Consider the following 21,756-nt stretch of genomic DNA (forward strand, 5'->3'; position numbering starts at 1 on the left):
TTTGCATTCTACATATCCTAATACATTGCCTACGTATGGACCAGACGCACAATTACAATTTTAACATCTTACAATAGAGTCAACATTTCTTACATTTCAATTTGGTAATAATATTGCTTGCAATCTGACATAAACATTAATATTCACATCGAGAATTGTTTACAGTTTCTTTAACTTAATGACATGAAAAGAAAAAAGAAATGAAATCAGAACATCGCTTACACTAATTTATCGAAAATCAGAAGAAAAAATTATTATATGTACAATAGTATAGCGATGGTGTTGTTACAAAACGAATGCAGTCTCTGCACAAATACATCGTTCCTTCCGCAGATTCATAAGAAAATAAAATTGGTTTACATTTTAAAATATTTCTTTTTGGGTACTGCTTTTGATGCATACCATACATACAATAACATTTTCTGAAAAATTGATGCTGAAGCTCTGTTACGAATTGTACTGTGAATTGTTATTGCATCGGCTCGATCGTGTAATTTCCACTGGGATTCCAGAGGCAGACTGTAATTCTGGAGCCTCGAAATAACGTTTTCAACTTGGTAACAAAAATAAAAATCACATGGCTTGTCTATGAAAGTTTGGGTCAGTCCTGGAGGTATGCTTGCGTAACCTAAGCGTTAAGGCAACCATTCGCGATAAGTGAGAAATCTGGGTTTGAGTCCCAGTGTAGCACAAATTTTCATCATAACTATTCCATTACGCAGCAGAAACCTAATCATATTCACAATTACGAATACATGTAGTTCATTTCAAACAACTGTCGTTCGTTACAGTGTCTGTTCCTCCAGACATGCATGCACATCTGAAGGACACTGCATAGCACAACAAACAACACAGACACTGTAAATGCCTAGACATGGCTGCAACAACAATAATGAAAGTTTCTTCCTGCATAGCAGTCACAGCAACTGTGCAAGTGCAGGATATAGGCACACAGTGACATGTGGAAGCTTTGGTCAATCCTGGAAGTGTTTTTGGATAACGTACATAGTTGAAGTGACCATTCACATTACGTGGGAAATCTTGGTTCTATTCTAGGTTTGGCACAAATTATCATTGTCTCTAATCCATTGTACAGCTGAAGTCTAATCGTATTCTCAGTTGCCAACACATTTAATGTCCCCCTGCAGGTCAGGAGGTTAGAATAAGCCCGAGGTTTAAATGGTTCAAATGGCTTTATGCACTACGGGACTTAACATCTGAGTACATCAGTCCCCTGGACTTAGAACTAATTAAACCTAACTAACATAAGAGCTTCACACACATCCATGCCCAAGGCAGGATTCGAACCTGTGACCGTAGCAGCAGGGCGGTTCCAGACTGAAGCACCTAGAACCGCTCAGACACAGTGGCCGGCTAGGCCCAAGGTATTCCTGGCTGTCATAAGAGGCGACTAAAAGGAGTCTCACACTTTCCGGCTCTATGAGTTCAGGTCCCATTTTACTGACCTACCACTTTCAAAATTTTATGGAAGTGCGAGCCATATGGGGAAGAACACCTTACGTGGTGCAGGAGTTATCCATAGTGCCCTTAGTTTCGACCTTCTGAATCACTTGTCATGGCTCTGCATCTCCACCTGCGATTCAACTATTTGGGTGAGGACACTTTCCAGGGTATGTCATGTTCTTCCAGTGTCTCCTGCCATCTTTCGCCCCAATGACAATACTGGATTTCTCTGCGACCAATATCCAGCACAGTAGCCAATCCGTTGTGGTGGGGCCGTCATGTGCCCATTTTGTGGTAGCCACCTGTCAACACAGGGATTGCACTGCTGATACCTGAGCTGTAAACTCCCCATGTATGCCAAGGAGTAGATGCCTATCTTCCTGGGGCATCAGGACTCCTGGCAACGGCCATCACGCCAGTTGGCCTTTGCTGTGGATGGGTGGCGTCTGTGGGGAGAGCCCCTGATCAGAGTGGGTGGCATCAGGGCGGATGACCCACAATGAAGAGGACTAAGTCATCTCTCGCTGGTGACCGTACAGCGCCAGCAGTCTCTAAGAAGGGCAAGATCGAATATAATGCCGACACGTTTAAACCTAAATCGTTTCCCTCCCTTGCTGCACCATGGGAGGAATGTAGGGCTACAGAACGGAGACAGACATATTCGCCTCGGTTTTTAATCTGTAGCACAACTGATGGGGACTCCTTTCTACCTACAAAGCCTCGATTTTTTGTTGAACACCTTGTGGATACGTTTGGAGAAGTGACAGCACTGTACAAGATGCAAAACGGCGCAGTCTTGATTCAGACAGCATCCCAGACCAATCCCGAGGATTACTCGCCTGTGACAAGCTGGATGATATTCCTGTTTCCGTCACTCACCATAAAAGCTTCAACATGGTTCAGGGGATCATTTTTGCGTTTACAGGGGACCCAAAGACAACAGGGTTGCTACTGGTGCCTTCATCTTGACCTTTGAGGGTGATTCATTGCCTAAAAAGGTCAAGGTGGTGGTTTACCGTTGTGACATTAAACCATACGTCACTCCCCCTATGCGGTGCTCTAAGTGCTGGAAGACTGGGCATATGTCTTCCTGCTACAAACTTCCACTACACCCAGATACCCCATGTGCGCCTACTCCCACATGCATCAACTGTGGACAGGACCACTCCCCCTGCTCGCCAAACTGCCCAGTATTCCAAAAGGAGCGGAAAGTCATGGAGTACAAGGCCTTAGACCGTTTGACTTACACGGAGGCTAAATGTAAATCTGAAAGATTACACCCCATTCAGTTGACGTCGACATATGCTGCAGCTACATCACCACCACTGTCCCAAGTGCCAGTGGTTACTCACTCTGTGCCACAAACAGTGGGCCCTCTGGGCCACCAGAATACATCCGCCCCCTTGGTGGTAGGAGGCAAATCTTCCTCCAATGCTCCCAAAGCACCTACTTTGGGAGCAAGCCCCCCTCCCCCCCCCCTCAAGCGCGGATATTACAAGAACCCGAGGCGACTATAATAGATGGAAATTGTGTCTATGTCCTGAACTCAGTATGCAGTGAACCTGTGTGCCTTCAAACCCCTCTTGAACATGTGGCTGTCAGGATAAGGACGACGCAGGAAATAATTGTCTGCAATATATATCTTCTTCCAGATGGTGCAGTACCCCTGAACACATTGGGTGGACTGATTGCTCAACTCCTTAATCCTTTCCTACTTTTGGGAGATTTTAACGCTCATAATCCCTTGTGGGGTGGCACCATGCTTACTGGCTGAGGCAGAGATGTCGAAAACTTACTGTCACAACGCGACCTCCACCACTTAAATGCAGGTGCCCCCACACATTTCAGTGTGGCACATGGCACATATTCGGTCATTGATCTCTCAGTTTGCAGCCCTGGCCTTCTCCCATCTGTCCCCTGGAGAGCACATACGACTTGTGTGATAGTGACCACTTCCCCATCTTCGTGTCACTGCCCTGGCGTCAGGCCCATGGACGCCTGCCCAGATGGGCTTTAAACAAGGTAGAATGAGACGCTTTCACCTCTGCTGTCACCGCTGAATCTCCCACACTTGGTAACATCGATGTGGTGGTTGAGCAGGTAACTACAACGATCGTTTCTGCGGCGGAAAACGCGATCCCTTGTTCTTTAGGGTGCCCCCAGCGAAAGACAGTCCCTTGGTGGTTGCTGGAAGTCGCTGATGCAATTAAGGAGCGTCAGCGAGCTCTACAGTGGTATAAGCGGCACCCTTCCCAGGAGCACCTCATAGCCTTTAAACAGCTCTGTGCCCGCATTCTCCAGCTTATCAAAAGACGGAAACAGGAGTGTTGGGAGAGAAACATCTCGACTATTGGGTGGCATACGTCACCTTCCCATGTCTGGGCAAAGATCAAACGAGTTTTTGGGTACCAGGCTCCAACAGGTGTTCCCAGTGTCAGACATGGCTGGCGTGTTATCTACCGAAGCAAACGCGATTGCCGAGCACTTTGCTGAGCACTATGCTCAAGCCCATTGCATCAGAGAATTATCCCCAGGCTTTCGCACTCTCATACCACAGATGGAAGGGAAAGTCCTCTCGTTCACTACACTCCACAGTGAACCCTATAACGCCCAATTTGCAGAGTGGGAGCTCCTCAGTGCCCTTGCACATTGCCCTGACACAGCTCCTGGGCAAGATTGGATCCATAGTTAGATGATTAAACATCTCTCGTCTGACTACAAGCGACACCTCCTTGTGATCTTCAACCAGATCTGGTGCGATGGTGTCTTTCCATCGCAGTGACAGGGGAGCACCATCATACCATGCTCCTGGAGCAAATGGTGTGTCGGCGGTTGGGTTGGGTCCTGGAGTCACGTGGCCTACTGGCTCCATGCCAGGGCTGTTTGCACCTGGGTCGCTCTACCACTGATAATCTTGTGTCCCTCGAGTCTGCCATCCGAACAGCCTTTTCCAAATGCCAACACCTTGTTGCCATCTTTTTTGATTTACGAAAAGCATATGGGTCGCTCTACCACTGATAATCTTGTGTCCCTCGAGTCTGCCATCCGAACAGCCTTTTCCAAATGCCAACACCTTGTTGCCATCTTTTTTGATTTACGAAAAGCATATGACACCACCTGGCGGCATCATATCCTTGCCACATTATACAAGTGGGGTCTCTGAGGCCTGCTCCTGATTTTTATCCAGAATTTCCTGTCTCTTTGTACTTCCCATGTCCAAGTTGGTGCCTCGCATAGTTTCACCCATATCCAGAAGATTGGGGTCCCGCAGGGCTCTGTATTGAGTGTATCTCTATTTTAAGTGGCCATTAACGGTCTAGCAGCAGCTGTCTTAGCCTCTCTGTACGTAGACGAGTTCTGCATTTCGCACTGCTCCACCAGTAATGGTGTTGCTGAGCGGCGCCTACAGGGAGCCATCTGCAAGGCGCAGTCATGGGCTCTAACCCATGGCTTCCAGTTTTCGGCCGCAAAGTCGTGTGTTATGCACTTCTGTTGGCGTCGTACCGTTCATCCGCAACCAGAACTTTACCTTACTTATGATCCCCTCACTGTAGTGGATACATATCGATTTTTAGGACTGGTTTACAACACCTGATTGACTTGGCTTCCTCACCTTCGTCAGCTTAAGTGGAAGTGCTGGCAGCACCTCAATGCCCTTCGCTGCCTGAGCAACACCAACTCGGGTGCAGATCGCTCTACACTGCTGCAGCTCTACAGGGCCCTTGTTCAATCCCATCTTGACTATGGGAGTCTGGTTTATCGTTCAGCGGCGCCCTCAGATTGTGTTTACTCGATCCAGTGCACCACAGTGGCGTTCGACTAGCGACGGGAGCTTTTAGGACGAGTCTGGTGACCAGGGTCCTGGCGGAGGCTGGAGTCCCTCCATTGCAGGTCAGGCATGTGCAACTGCTCGCCAGTTACGTTGCACACGTTCGTAGTCCTCCTGCACATCCAAATTACCATCTTCTTTTCTCAACCATGGTGGCTCATCTCCCACATCGATGGCCCAGGTCAGGGCTTACAATTGCAGTTGGTGTCTGATCCCTTCTATCTGAACTGGAGTCCTTACGTTTACCACCTATGCTAAAGGTCCATTCGCGTACATCTCCATGGTGTACACCTAGGCTGCAGCTTCGCCTGGACCTTTCACATGACTCCGTTCACCCTGCAGCTCTCCGCTGTCACTTCCTCTCGATTCTTGACATGTACCAAGGCCATGAAGTAGTTTACACCAACGGCTCGATGGCTGATGGTCACGTCGACTTCGTGTATGTGCATGGCGGACATACAGCATTCCTTGCCCAATGGCTGCAGTGTTTTCACTGCAGAGTGGTGGCTGAATCTCATGCTCTTGGGCATATCCATTCATGCCCTGGGGAGTCGTTTCTTCTGTGCACTGACTCCTTCAGCGGCCTACAAGCTATCGACCAGCGCTACCCTCGTCATCCTTTGGTAGCGACCATCCAGGAGTCCATCTATGCCCTGAAAAGGTCCAGTCGTTCAATGGTGTTTGTGTGGACCCCAGTGCTTTTAGGGTGGAGGTTTTAATGTGTTGCAGAGTGGCTGGCTTCTCCTTTTTATTCTCATGGTCAGCCAGCCATTGTAATCTGTTTTGTCTTTTTAACCTCTTCTACCAGTTTCTTCCTTTACTGTGGTTTTGTTGTCCCCTTTTGTCCATTTAAGTGTTTGTTGCCCTTCCATCGTTCTTGTGGTTTTTCCTTTCCCTCCGTTTTGTGTTGTCAGTCACGCTTGTTTTATTCTCACCCTTGTGGCATTGTTTTATTCGGAACAAGGGACCGGCGACCTAGCAGTTTGGTCCCTTCCCCCCTCTTTTAAACCAACTAACAACATTTAATTCGTTTCATATGGCTATGGCTCCGTCAGTGTCTAATCTTTCAGACGTACATGCATATCTAAAGGATACTGCATAGCACATCATATAACACACTCTGCAAATACTATTACATTCCTAGACAGGGCCACAACAATAATAATGACAGTCTCTCCCTGTGTGGGAACCACAGCAACTGTGTAAGTGCAGGACGTAGACACATGGTGACATTTGGAAGTTTGAGTCAGTCCTGGAGGTGTGCTCAGGTAATAAAAGTTGTTGATGTGACAACATGCAATAAGTAGGAAATCTGGGTTTAAGCCCCTGTGTAGCACAAATTTTCATTGTCACTAATCCACTGTGCAGCTGAAGTCTATTGTATTAAAAATTGTGAGTACTTGCAAACATGTCTGAAGGACATTGCATAGTACATTGTATAACACAGACACTGAAAATACTATTTCTTTCCTAGACAAAGACACGACAATAATAATGAAAGTCTCTCTCTACTGGATAATCACAGCAACTGTGCGGGTGCAGGATGTAGACACAAAGTGACATACGAAAATTTGAGTTGGTCCTGGACGTGTGCTCGTATAACCTAAGTCGTTAAGGCAAACACTCACAATAAGTGGGGAATCCGGGTTTGAGTCCTAGTCCATTCCAAATTTTCATTGTCACTAATCCATTATGCAGCAGAAACCAGTCGTATTCCCAACTTGAAATACATGTCATTCATTTCGTATGGCTGCAGTTATTGCTAAGATGTATCTGTTCACATGTGTTGTAAACGTATTCCCACAATCAGGTGATTACCTGGCCTCGTTATAAGCACAAATCGCTGAACTTGCCGCTCAAGTTGCTGCTCTTCAAACACAACATTCAGGTCGCCCATCACAGTTCTGATGGTTACCTACGAAACTCCTTCATTCGTCTTCAGCTTAAAAGGTATGCTGATCCCACAGATAACTTGGATCGAAAGCTTCACAATGCTGTTCTTGTGAAATGGAAGTCGGTAATGGTACCAAATGGCTTTTCAGATGGCAGCCATCCACTGATTGTCATCAAACATTGTACGAAATTGCAGTATCTGATTGACACAGGTGCTGCCATATCGATGTTTTCGTTTTCTCCTCTATCTCACCTCAGCAGGAATGACTGTTGACTCTATGATGCCAATGGTCTCACAGTCAAGACGTAAGCTCGTTGACACTTTCACTGAACTTCAGCGTTCCTCATGAGTTTGTGTGGCATTTCGTAGTAGCAGACTTAGTATACTCTGTCGTGGTAGGAGATTCTTTAACATTTTATTGTATGCTGTAGGGCCTTCACCATTGCCACATTTTTGATACAACCACTAAGTTAGGTAGCCATGGGCGTTTATGTCCTGTAGACAACACTGCCGTATGCATGATCAATAGTGATTCTCTAATTGAGAAATTCTTAGACAGATCCCAGAGATCGCTCAGAAGTTACCCATGCTACCAACTGTACAGCACTCATCAATGCATCAGATTCTAGAAACGTCAGGACTACCAATTCACACTCGATCTCTTTGGTTGCCACCCAAGAAACTGAAGGTAGCGGAACAAGAATTTTCTTTAATGCTCGCCCAAGGGATCTTTGTCTGTCAGACAGCAGCTGGGCCTTGCCTCCCCACATCTATCCAAAGAGGACCAATGAATGGCGCCCATGCAGTGATTGTTGTCAGCTGAACGCTGGGACAATTCCCAATCAGTGTCTGTATCGCACATTGAAGATTCCTCATTTGGTATCCACAGCAAACATGTCTTCTCAGCAATACATGTGGTAAACACTTTCTACCAAATACCCATTGCTCCAGAAGACTTACCAGAGACCACTGTCTGGACTGAATTTAGTCTATTCGAATTCACTGGAATGCCTTTTAGATTATGCATTGTTGTGTAAACCTTCTACTGCTTTATGAACGAAGCGACAGAAGATCTCGATTTCTGTTACATATATATATATATATATATATATATATATATATATATATATATATATATATATATATATATATATATTGATGATGTTTTGGTAATATTCAGCTCTGAAATGAAACATCTGGATCACTCATGGCAAATCTTCACTCGTCTCCTTTCACATGGTTTAGTCATCAACCCTCCAAAGTGCATGTTTGGAGCACCAGAAGTTAAATTCCTGGATCAAGGAATTTGACCAGCACAGGAGAGTGGAAGCTATAAATAACATCCCACAGCATTTTGCAGTCCGTGAGCTCTGTTGATTTCTAAGCCTTGCTAACTATTATTCATGCTTTGTGTGCACCCAAGCCCTTCTGGCCGCTCTGCTGAAGGACTGCTTACGAGGTTTGCAGAAACAGTCACAAATTAACAGTGGACTAACGAAGCAGGAACTGCCTTTAACAATGTGAAGACAACCACCACTGCGCTATATTATTAGTGTACCCTTTTCATCAAGTGACTCTCGGTTTCGGATGATTTTCACGGGTTTGCAGCCGGGTTCCATCGTCCTGACGACAACATGATATTTCGGCGGACCATCTGGCCGCCATCTTCAGGTGAGATTGAGTGCAAAATCACGCCGGAACTGAAGAGACCTCAGATTCGGCGGCTCCTTTATACCGCGGGTACTGGCCGTTGCGCGTGCGCGAGCAACGGAAGAGCTACCCTCTGTGAGGCGAAGAATTGCAGCAGCGTCAGCGGTGAAAACTCTCAAAATCGAGGAATCGCAAAATTAAAATGCATCCGGTCGGAAACCAGACCGTTGTTGTTTTATCTGTGATAAAATAGGATTCCACGTCATACTTAAAGGAAAACCTTTTTCTCTATTAATAATATCATCAGACAGACGTATTTCAATTGATTCTTTCAATACGCAATCCCAGTAACGGGAAGCCGAAACAATAATTTGCGCCTCATTATACGACATATTGTGCCCTTCATTAAGACAATGTTCAGCAACGGCTGATTTTTCCGGCTGGAGCAGACGTGTATGCCGTTGATGTTCCACACATCGATCTTGAACTGTACGAATGGTCTGTCCAATGTAGGCCTTTCCGCAGTGACAGGGAATCTTGTATACCCCAGGCTTCCTCAGTCCCAAATCATCTTTAACCGATCCAAGAAGGGATCTAGTTTTGGCCATAGGCATAAGGACGCTTTTAATATCATATTTCCTGAGGATTCTTGAAATTTTCGAAGAAATACTTCCCACGAAGGGTAAAAAAGCAACTGATTTGGAAGTGTCCACCGTTGGTTCTCGTCGGGGTCCAAATTGAAAAGCACGAGTAATTTGGTGATCAGAATACCCATTCTACCTGAAAACAACCTTAAGGTGATCCAACTCCTGTTTCAAGTTATCGGAATCCGAAACAGCATAAGCCCGCTTGACCAGTGTGCGTAGAAGTCCCAAGCGTTGATGTTGTGGATGACAACTTGTGGCATGGAGGTAGCGGTCCGTATGCGTAGGTTTTCGGTATACACTGTGTCCCAAAGTCCCATTTTCTTTCTTATGTACTAAGACATCCAAAAAAGGTAATTTGCCATCTTTTTCAATTTCCATCGTAAATTTTATTCGTGGATGAAGGCAGTTAAAATGATCTAAAAATCGATGAAGAAATTCCATTCCATGTGGTAAAACGATGAAAATATAAGCCAAACAGTTTGCGCTAATCAGTGATCACAAGCAGCTGTTTATGCTTTTTGCCCGAGGCCAGGCGAAGCATCGTCACGTCAGCTACAACACTTTTGTTAGATTACACCGCACAACTCACGTCTTGTATCGTCCATACCGATGGGAAACTGAAAGCAACGACAGACGCCCTTTCCCGTGTAGACGCCAATTATAGGCAAAGCCGACTATAAAGCACTCTTCATGGCACAACAACACGACAGCGAGATGTTGGACTTCCTTGTACTGTCATCCTACTTACAGTTTTGTTGCATAAATTACCTCTTTCGAACATAATACTGTATTGTGATGTTTCTACATCAAATATATGCCCATTTATGAGCCGGTCAGTGTGGTCGAGCGGTTCTAGGCGCTTCAGACTGGAACCGCGCGACCGCTACGGTCGCAGGTTCGAATCCTGCCTCGGGCATGGATGTGTGTGATGTCCTTAGGTTAGTTAGGTGTAAGTAGTTCTAAGTTCTAGGGGACTGATGACCTCAGATGTGAAGTCCCATAGTGCTCAGAGCCATTTGAACCCACTTATGAGAACTTATTTCTATATCTATAAGTATATTGAAAGAATGCCTCTGTGCATGCAGTAATTATTCTAATATTGTACTCTCGATCCCTATGTGAGTGATATGTAGGGGCTGCAGTATATTCCTAGAGTCCTCCTTCAAATCTGGTTCTTGATACTTTGTTACTAGACTTTCTCGGGTTAATTTGCGTCTATCTTCAAGAGTCAGCTGGATCAGTTCTTTCAACATCTCTATGACACTCTCCTGTAGGTCAAACAAACCAGTGACCATTCGTGCTATCATTCTCTGTATACATTCAACATCCCCTGCTAGTCTTATTTGGTAAGGGTCCCATACAGTTGTGCAATATTCTAGGATGGGTCGCACGAATGATTTGTAAGCAATCTCCTTTGTCAGCTGATTGCATTTCCCCAGTATTCTACCAATAAACCGAAGTCTGCTACCTGCATTACCCACGACTGAGCCTACATGATCCTTCCAGTTCATATCCCTACTAAGTGGTCCACCCAAGTATATCTGTGATTTTACAGATTCTAATTTTTTTCATCAAAAGGCAATCTCGACCCTGCATGATTTGTCCCACCCTGGAGTTCAACAAGGCTGGTTTAGGTAGTAATTATGTGGCCAAAAATGGACACAGATTGTAAAGCTTTTGTGCACCAGTGTGTGGCCTGTCAACATAACATGATCACCTGCAATGCCAGTGCACCTCTTAGCACTTTTGTCCCATCCAATCAACAATCTGAATATGTTCACGTAGATATTGTTGGACCATTAATTCCATCTGCAGGACACACCTACTGTCTAACCGACACCGACTGTTTCACACATTGGCCTGAAGTGTTTCCTATGGGCGACAAAACCGCTGAAACCATTGCAGCCACGTTTTTCGGCAATGGATCATCGTTTTGGATTGCGTCTCCATAACACCAACAATCGAGTCAGGCAGAGTCATGTCTACTCACATTACTCGCTGCTTTCTTAGGCATGAAGCGCATCTGACGTGCAGCATTTCACCAGCAGGCAATGGCTAAATGAGTCCCCGCAAAGCCAATTAAAAGTGTCTCTAAGATGCTGTGAATCGTGACATTGGACAGACACTCTGCATTTGACCTAGGGTCTTTTTACTGCCATCAAGGAAGACCTTAACACCACAGCAACAGAACAGGTCTATGATCAACCAATATGATCAACTAGTTTGATTACTCGATAAAGTGTTTAGCAACATGTTTAAAGAACTGATTGGGGCATCAGACTTTTTTCAGAAATTACTTTCGGATATTCGTGAACTACATCCAGTCACACTGAGAGATCAGCATGCTCGCCATGCTTTCATTTTCGCTTACCCTTCGACATGTAACAAGGATTTTATTAGACATGACACTGTTTGCAAGCCTCTGCCGCCAGCATATGACGAACCACATATAATTCATGCACACTTCAAAAAATGTTTTGCATCATCCTGGTTCCCAGAACTCCTGAGGATATACACAGTCCCCTTGACTGTCATAAATGTCACTAAACCCGCCCAAAGATGTAAACAACCATGTATGAGTGGCGCCTATTAGATGGAGGAGGTCCGACAGCCGATCAGTTCGAGTCATTCCACCAGGAAGGAGGTACACGATTCGTGTTGTCTGTAGTTCAACCATGCCTAGACGGTCAATAGCGCGGTTCGATCGCATCCGCATTGTTACTTTGTGCCAGGAAGAGCTCTCAACAAGGGAAGTGTCCAGGTGTCTCGGAGTGAACCAAAGCGATGTTGTTCGGACATGGAGGAGATACAGAGAGAAGAGACACTGTTGATGACATGCCTCGTTCAGACCGCCCAAGGGCTACTACTGCAGCGGATGACTGCTGCCTACGGATTATACCTCGGAAGAACCCTGACACCAATGCCACCATGTTGAATAATACTTTTCGTGCAGCCACAGGGCGTAGTATTACGACTCAAAATGTGCGCAATAGGCTGCATGATGCATAACTTCACTTCCGACGTGCATGGCGAGGTCCATCTTTGCAACCACAACATCATGCAGCATGGTACAGATCGGTCCAACAACATGCCGAATGGACCGCTCAGGTCTGGCATCACGTTCTCTTCGCCGATGAGTGTCGCATATGCCTTCAACCAGACAATCGTCAGAGACATGTTTGGAGGCAACCTGGTCAGGCTGAATGCCTTAGACGCACTATCCAGTGAGTGCAGCGAGGTGGAGGTTCCATGATGTTTTGGGGTGGCATTAAGTGAGGCCGACGTATGCCGCTGGTGGTCATAGAAGGCGCCATAACAGCTGCACGATATGTGAATGCCACCCTCTGACCAATAGTGCAACCATATCGGCAGCACATCGGCGAAGCTATCGTCTTCATGTACGACAATTCGCGCCCCCATTGGGCACATCTTGTGAATGGCTTCCTTCAGGATAACGACATTGTTCGACTAGAGTGGTCAGCATGTTCTCCAAACATGAACCCTATCGAACATGCCTGGGTTAGATTCAAAAGGCCTGTTTATGGACGACATGACCCTCCAGCCACTCTGAGGGTTCTACACTGAATCGCTGTTGAGGAGTGGGACAATCTGGACCAACAGTGCCTTGATGAACTTGTGGATAGTATGCCATGACGAATACAGGCATGCATCAATGCAGGTGAACGTGCTACTGGGTGTTAGAGCTATTGGTGTGTACAGCAATCTGGACCACCACCTCTGAAGGTCTCAATGTATGGTGGTACAACATGCAATGTGTGGCTTTCATGAGCAATAAAAAGGGCGGAAATGATGTTTATGTTGATTTCTATTCCAATTTTCTGTACAGGTTCTGGAACTCTCAGGACCGAGGTGATGCAAAACTTTTTTTTGATGTGTGTAGTTGATATAAGAAGGTATTTAAAGTCGGCGTCAATGGTGCCTCTCCTCAAGGGACAAGTGTTAACCTAACATTGTCTGTGTGGGTAAGGAGGTTTCTCTGTTCTGGATCTGAGGGCTGTGCTGGCGTTAACTTAGTTGCCAGAAGGGTCACCCAATCTGAACAGGCTGAAGGGCAGGAGCCAAAGATGGCCTAAGCCTGTCTTTACTGAGCTTTTTCTTCCTTTCACCTCAAATTATAAGTAAAGGGTTGGAGGACTCTTAGGTGTAGAGAAGCCAGCCTCCCTAGCCTAGTAAACCATAAAATAAAATTGGACAGGTTGGAATGACAGAAAGTGGCATCCCCATTATCCAACTATACTTGCACATCTCTCATAAAGTGGTGAGACGAATTTCCTCAATTACTACCATGAGGGATGTTCAATAAGTAATGCAATACCTTTTTCTGAAAACTTTTTGGTTTTATTCAGGTTTCTAATACACCGTATTATTTCCCACTCTTTCGGCTACAAAACCCTACTTTTCAACACAATCTCCATTCACTGTGATGGCCTTACATCACCTCACTGAGAAGACCTTGATGCCCGTATAGTAGCACATTACTGGTCGAAATCGGAGCCAATGTCGTGCTGCATGAGTAACCTCCCCATCTTCCACATACTGCTTCCATTTGAGTGCACCCTTCATTGGGAGTGTTTGCACATTCCAAAATTGCAGGCGACACAGCTGTGTGTCGTCGGCCAGCACGCAGAAGATCGGACAAACTTGTGCATCCTAGTCACAGTGATAAGAGATTCCTCAGTCAGTGACTCACCATTCTTATGTTCACTGCCAGGACTCCATAGAAATTCTGCAAGCGCCTATGAATATCTATGATATCCTGGTTTTCCGCCAATAGAAATTCAGTGATAGCTCTCTGCTTGGGACATCGCACTTCCGTTGCAGACGCCATTTTGAGGGCTACATATCTCGCTGCCACTTGTAACTTCATGAAACTATAGCGACTGAAGTAGAAATATTCCACTATGTTCCACAACAAATTCTGCGTTTTTTTCAACCAAAATTGGTCGAGAAAAAAGTTATTAAACGCCCCTCATAGTACGAAAACAGCCTCACATCACAAAACGCGAATACGATGGGTACAACAACAGGCAGAACAAAACAGTGCAGTGAATATGATGTTAACGGTACCACCACTATGACTTCCATCAATCGCCTTAAACCTGCTTGTTGCATTTCTTACACTGGTACGTACAAACCAGACAAGTCACAGTAGACGCAGTACAAAACGACTGATGAATGTATGACAGACTTGGCAGAATCTCGTACTCCTCCGCCGAAAATCACACGATCTAGAAGTCACGTCCGTTTTAGTAGGAATCACCGTTAGCACTTGTGGACGCATAGGCATTTTCGTGTCCACACGTTGCCTCATTGCGCAAGCAGTCTGCTGTGATTCCACTTGGAAGCTTGTGTTGCGTTTAGTGTGATGAAAAGGCGGCAGAAAATGAAAAAGCGAAAGCGACTGTGGGTAAAGAAGCATCTAGATAACGTTTTGTTTGCAAATTTCATAAGGTCACAGCGAGATTTTACATTTTCGGCATAGGAAACTGCAGCGATAAGGCTGGCAATAACATTTCGTTAGCTATACTAACCCGGCCGGAGTGACCGAGCGGTTCTTGGGGCTACAGTCTGGAACCGCGCGACCGCTACGGTCGCAGGTTCGAATCCTGCCTCTGGCATGGATGTGTGTGATGTCCTTAGGTTTGTTAGGTTTAAGTAGTTCTAAGTTCTAGGGGACTGATAACCTTAGAAGTTAAGTCCCATAGTGCTCAGAGCCATTTGAACCAACATATACTAACCGGCCTCTTATACTAAATAAAAATATCAGAACTATTTATTTCGTATTTCAATACAAAGCATTTCAGTGATTATTCCTGAAAAACACATAAGGAAGTTTCTCAGGTTTTATGTGAAGGTTAATTAACTGTTGTTAATGAGTCATATCTATTTTTTTTAAGGAAAAAGCTGTTTACACAACTTTAACCGTGAAAGATTGTATGTATACTGACATCCTCAGACTCGACAAATTTGGGAATTTCACAGACTAGAACGGAAATTGTGTTTTCCAATTTTGTACTTTTTGTATCATTAGTGTCGTACATTTTTATTTCTAGTAGTTTGTTCGGGAGCTACACGCACCCAAACATTTCATTTGTTCAGGAGTCGCCGTAGCATCACTCCATGCATAGCATGAATATTCGTCCACAGTTTTCATATATACTTTTTATAAATTTTTGGCTTATTGTTCTCTGTTTTCCTGCTTCGAAACCTACGGCACCTTATTCTTTACGGTAATATGTTCGGAAACTTGTTATGTGGTATTTTCGCTCAGGGCACCACACCTAAAATTTTTATTCAAATAATCTTTAGAAGCGGCATTCCATATAACTTTTCTTTGTCTGTAATCATCTTTAAATTTAAGCGTGCCTCCTGCAGACTCAACACTGCATGTAAATCGCATACACACATGGTCCCAAGCTATCTGTCGTCTGCTAAAAAGCGCAAAGATTCTCACCGAAGCCGGGAAGCAGTGCGTTTCACGCATGGCCTCATTTTCCAGGAAATTACGCATACACAAATGCTGTTCGAAGTTTTTGCACTAAGCTGAACACAAAAAATGGTTCGTGTGGACGCACGTGGCAGTAATCGCTCATCAATAAATAAATAAATCAATGATATCGATGGATGACACATGTAAACGTGGATTTGTTTGTTAGATACGTTTCCAAACAAGCTTATGCAAATTGATTTTGTCCGTGATAAAACCAGACTTGACTCTCTCTATATCAAACGAGACTTTCACTTATATTTTTTTACTATATTAACAGTTTATATTATAGCTAATACTCAGATGTTTTCCAGTCATCGTAATTTTGAATGAAAACATCTTAATGTAAAGTTGTAAACTATTTAAAATATGTATTGGAGTCAGTATGCACACAAAATAAAATGAAGTTATCAGATACACAACCATTTAGCGACCAGATAAGAACCCTTACTAACCTTCCGTAACTTTGTTTACGTAATTTCCGTAGCTTTCACGTGTGGGAAAGCATTTGGAGTGCGTGAACTGTAGCGTCCTCTAGCTGCCAGATTTTTGCCTCAATACCAAAATAAATTTTAAGTACGCTTCTAAGTTGCTACGGCACAAGCTTTGAATTGTGCTTTGAGGCTCGAAAATGATTTCAAGTACGTATGTCCTCACAGTGTACCTGCTTTTGCGCGCTATAGCACTGCAGTGAATGACGCTGCAAAACCCTTACAGAATTACTGCTGTGAAGAATCTTAAACGATTTTATACGATGTTTCCTAATAGAGATTTTGGCATCTTTTGGGCCCGTAACACCTTATATCATAGTTATAGATTATGTAAAGTCATTAAAATGAGTTACGCGTTAGAAGTACGTTTTTCGCGTTGGAACTAGAATAGTCCGCATTTGGTATTGTAATAAAAAATTTGTATACTGCTATAATTACAATATCAAATGAAACACACATGGCTCCAAATCAAACCAACATTAAAATTTTGTAGCTAGACAGCAATTAGACTGCTCATCATCTTAGTAAACTTTCTTGTGGCTACTGATGAACATACTCTAAATATTATTGTGTAAGTTACAGTTTGCCTCATATGTGCTTATATGATACGGTGTGGCACACTATTTGGATCAGATTATTACTATTTAATGGTGCTTCAATTTTTTATAGTTAAACAGCAGAACTTTCAGATTGTTTAATTACACTGCTGTGATTCTCACATAGTATGAAATGCTTTAAGTATCATCTAAGTGTCGTCAGTATACTCTTGAATTCATTCAGAGGAGCTAATTGGGACCTTAAGTTGTTTGTCAAAAGGCACGTGATCAAAATCTGTTTAAAACTGTTGTGGGCTTTTGCTAGCCTGAAATTAGACCTATCAATTGCATATCCATTTCTTATGTAATGTATTGGTGTTCTACATTGTAGGGTGAACATTGTCACTAAGTATATCAAAATGGATATTATTCACATTAGTAAATTGGGAAATATTGTTCTCCCCTTAATTGATATATTTCCCGCATCTCCCATTGCCATTTCTCAACCCAGAACAATAAATGAAGACAAGTACACAGCTGCAAATATCTGGAGATGAACAACCTTGACTATTATGAAATGTTACTTACAACCAGTAAAGCCAGCAATCTAGGTTGAACATTTGAACTCACTGGAAATAATATGAAAATATTGGTTACATTTGTGGGGAATGGGGTAATAGCAGAATAGAGACACAGTATGGAGATACTATTTCCACACTATTTATTAGTAAGCATATATACATAACAAGTGTAAGTGTTACTAACACAGAGAGCATGCTAACTCCCCCTTCCTCGAGGGCAGCGATCTTCCGTTACAGAGTTGGAGATATTATGCCACAACACACTGACACTTTCTCATTCACTACAGTGAGAACAGCATTCCAGGATATGAACTTTACTATGGTCTCTTCACTAAGAAGAGTTGAGCCAATACTATTAATGTGTATTCAATTAGTATTTGTTTGTGTGTAGTGAAAGTTCTATCAAGAAGACAGACTTTACTGACCTGGGTAACTGACCTCCACACAGTTTATTATCTCTGTCAAATAATTTTATGTATATTTGATGGATCTATTGTAGTTTTACCTACTGCATAACAATATACAGTAGTTATTCTGAGATTAAGAAGCTTGCACAGGATAGAACAGCATGGAGAGCTTCATCAAACCAGTCTTTGGACTGAAAACCACAACAACAATAAAAGGAAAATTCACTTCAGAAAACTATAAAATTACAGAGAGACACAATGGCTGAACAATACTGGTACTTACTTTCTGGAGGCAAAATTCCAGAACTGCCGATGTTGTTGTAGCAGCAGCAGCAGCAGTTTCATCCAGAGAGATTATACATTGCATGGATTTTGTGGGAAATAACATAGCATAAAAGATTTTAAAGTGTATATAACTCTACATAATATCACATTCAGAACTACACGTACAAATCTAATGAACTACAAAAATGTATGACAAAATACATAGAGCTGATATTTATATGCAAATGAAACCTGAGTTGTAACACATTAGTTCAAAATATTTATTCACATTAGTGTATGGTTATTTGCTACAATAAATTTCTTACAGATATTCATTCACACTATGATAGCACTTTAATAACAATTTGTTCCTATTATCTGTTGTGGGATTTTGTTGAAAAATCTACTGCTCTGAATGTTTGTTTTTGCACTGAAGGCTTTTTTATCATTTCTATATGCATTTCACTGCACGTTTTTGTATTGTAGGAATTAAGACCCGAATTAGTTTTGAAACTGTCAGTGTCCTTTTTTATGTTAATCCACTTATTTATATATAGGGACATGGCAACAGTAGAATATTTAGCTGTTGAAATCATTGTTTTGAGAGCATTAGTCTTGAACTGTTGGTAATTATCCTGACTGATAATTTTTATATAGTGAAAATAGTTTTTTTGTTTGTCTTATTATTAATCCAAAAATGAGGATGGGAGACTAGAAGTAAGCCAAGTAGGACAATTCTGTTGCTATCTACTACAAATGATACTAATGAGAAGTAACAAAAAGCAAGCAGAACTGAGCTTTTTAGTGAAATAAGGGACGCGGGCTTTCCAGTCTAAATTTTCATCAGTTTGCCCCTTTGGTGATAGCCACCCTCTCAATCTGTTCAGTTTGAATTCTAAGATCTAGGTTATGTCGTGGGCTTGTTTTCCTGTGATGAATACAATTATACATATTCAGAAGTAAAGAAACTATTTGCAGCTTTTGGAACTGTTAGGTTGTTCGTTAGGAAGGAAATACAGGCAAATGTGGGTTAAGATTAGAAAGAGGGGCAGCTAATCCAGACCTCAGGATGAGAGGGAAAAAGATCTTTTTTTCCCTTCAGCCTCATTGCAATTCTCTCTCTCTCTCTCTCTCTCTCTCTCTCTCTCTCTCTCTCTCTCTCGTCCAAGCATGTTAGTGATCTGCCCCTCCTTTCTACACACCCCAATGTATCCCTCTTCCTCCCTGAGGAAGGAACTAATAGTTCCAAAAGCTAGGAATAGTTTTTTTCACTTTTAAAAGTGTCTGTCAGCTGTTCTGGAATTTTGACTCCCAAAGGTAACTGGCAGCAATTATAAGGGGTATAAGTGGCAGTCAAAAAGTTTGTTTGGCAGCCATACAACCAGAAATGTTACGGCGATCAGGGAAAATTGCCATGAGCATTTAGGAATAATCCGACCATAGCACCAGGTTGGAGATACCCGTTTGGTAAAATATTCTGTCCTACTGTGTGAAACAGTCCCTAAATGTCTGCTGTACATCCTTGTCTGACAGGAGTCATCAACCCTTGAAGGCCCTTTTTGAGGGGCTGAAGGTGTGATAATCACCTGGGGAGAGATCAGTTTAGTTGGGCAGGTGCTTGAGCATCTCCCACTTGAGCTGGCATAACTTCTGCATTATGACATTTGCAATATGGGAATGTGGCCAACACCATAGTTCAACAGAAAATTAATGAGAGTTCACTGTGTTGGATATTCTATAGCTAATTTTCTCATGTTATTTGCCAGCATAGAAATTTCATGTTCCTCCAGTTTTATTATTGATATAGACAAGTGTGGAGAGCTGCCACAATATAGTCTTAGGACTGAAAATTGCAACAACAAACTTTTCTGAAGATTTGATCTCTGTTTTACAAGTGTCAATGCCAATAAATTGATGATTTCTCTTTAAGGGGTATGGCCGTGGGGGTCTAAACTACTTGGCACAGCTGGAAGCCTGAGATGATTTTAATAAATAAGCTGTTTGTTCACTTTCACATAAGGCAGTGCTTGTCCTGCACAACTCCAACACTTTCCCTACAAGTACTCTCATTTGCTTTTAATTCGTCCAATGTAACCTGTATCCATGACATAGAGAACCTGAGAAAACTGTCAGTACTTAATGTGTCAGTGGTGGCTGATGATTCAAATTAAACCACTGACAACAGTTAGGTCACTTCCTTGTTCCTTGGTTAATTAAATTCATTCAAATTGATCAGTGGTAATGATGAGAAATATTATCTCTTGTGTTTGAATATGAGCACTAGGAAAACTTTTGTAAAAATCCTAAACACTTTAATATATATCTGTTTATTGTATTACAGACACACTGAAATGCATAAACAAAATTGGCTTTATTGGACTTGGGAACATGGGTGGACCAATGGCACGAAATCTTCTGAAAAAGGTATTTCATTTCATAATATTGTATTTAACATTTACTCATGACTTACCATTAGTTACTTATTTAGATTAAAGTACTGATACCATCTATTAATAAGTATAATGCTTGATCTCCTTATATAATTATAAAATATTGTGCACCTTTTTGAATCATTACTTTGTGTTGAAGCAATTGTTAATTATTTCTGCCCTACATTTCCTCATGATTTCTTATAACAGAATAACTGTCTGTCTTCTTTCATCATGTTTTGCAATATGTTCAGTGGTAAGTTGCTACCATCAGTTTGCTTGTAGTAATCAGGAAAAAAAAGAAAACAATTTCTCGTATACAGGAATATTATAAAAAATACTATTTTCTCTGTGTTGTGATATCTGTATTGTACCGAATAGCTGAGATGTTTATAGAGGACAGTATGCTTTACAAGCTGCCCCATAAGTAAAACAGCACATTTAAGAAGGCAAAACCCATTTTTCTATGTATGAGGTTTGTAGGGGTGTCTGTATAAGAACAGCAAAGGAAATCATTAAACTAATTGCAAAAGGGATATGCTGGACATCTTGGAAACATTGAAGCCTCCATAACCTGCTGTCTCATAGAGATTTGAGTACCATTTTTTCTGGTCTGCCAGAACTGCATAGTCACATGCACATAGAAAATCTACTTCATTTCATTTGGGAGAGAAGTAGTACTTGACATTATTGTTGCTTGCTGCCCTACTTACCCTTGAGTAGAGTTAGTGAAGAGGAGTTGAATTACTTTATCTTCATGAGCTGGACCCCACCAAAGACATAGTGTGAATAAACCATTTTCATATGCAACACATTATGACAACCAAAGAATGATAGAAGAGAAAATCTACTCAGGGAACTGTCCATGCCTTATGCAGTAGGTCTCCTTAAGGAATAAAATAAATAAAAAATGTACACATCAAGTGGCAACAGGAGAACACACATATAAAGATATTAAAATTTGCAAGCTTTTGGAGCCAGTGGCTCCTTCTTCTGGCAGAAGCATTGAAGTGGAAGAAGAAGGGATGAAGGAAATGACTGATGGGGTGTAGGAAA

The 21,756-nt window shown here is 42.7% G+C and overlaps 1 protein-coding gene across 1 annotated transcript in view; it reads left to right on the forward strand.

Moving 5' to 3' along the window:
• The first annotated feature begins 16,461 nt into the window (after positions 1–16,461).
• The window catches only part of LOC126248814 (3-hydroxyisobutyrate dehydrogenase, mitochondrial), an 83,886-nt gene continuing 78,591 nt past the window's right edge, over positions 16,462–21,756 (forward strand). The window contains exons 1-2 of the mRNA XM_049950226.1: positions 16,462–16,633; positions 20,613–20,695. Of these exons, the coding sequence (XP_049806183.1) occupies positions 16,624–16,633; positions 20,613–20,695 (93 nt within the window). The 5' untranslated portion in view covers positions 16,462–16,623. The remainder of the gene's footprint in view (positions 16,634–20,612; positions 20,696–21,756) is intronic.

The sequence above is a fragment of the Schistocerca nitens genome, chromosome 1 (genome assembly GCF_023898315.1).
Source record: "Schistocerca nitens isolate TAMUIC-IGC-003100 chromosome 1, iqSchNite1.1, whole genome shotgun sequence".
Taxonomy (NCBI): Eukaryota; Metazoa; Arthropoda; class Insecta; order Orthoptera; family Acrididae; genus Schistocerca; species Schistocerca nitens.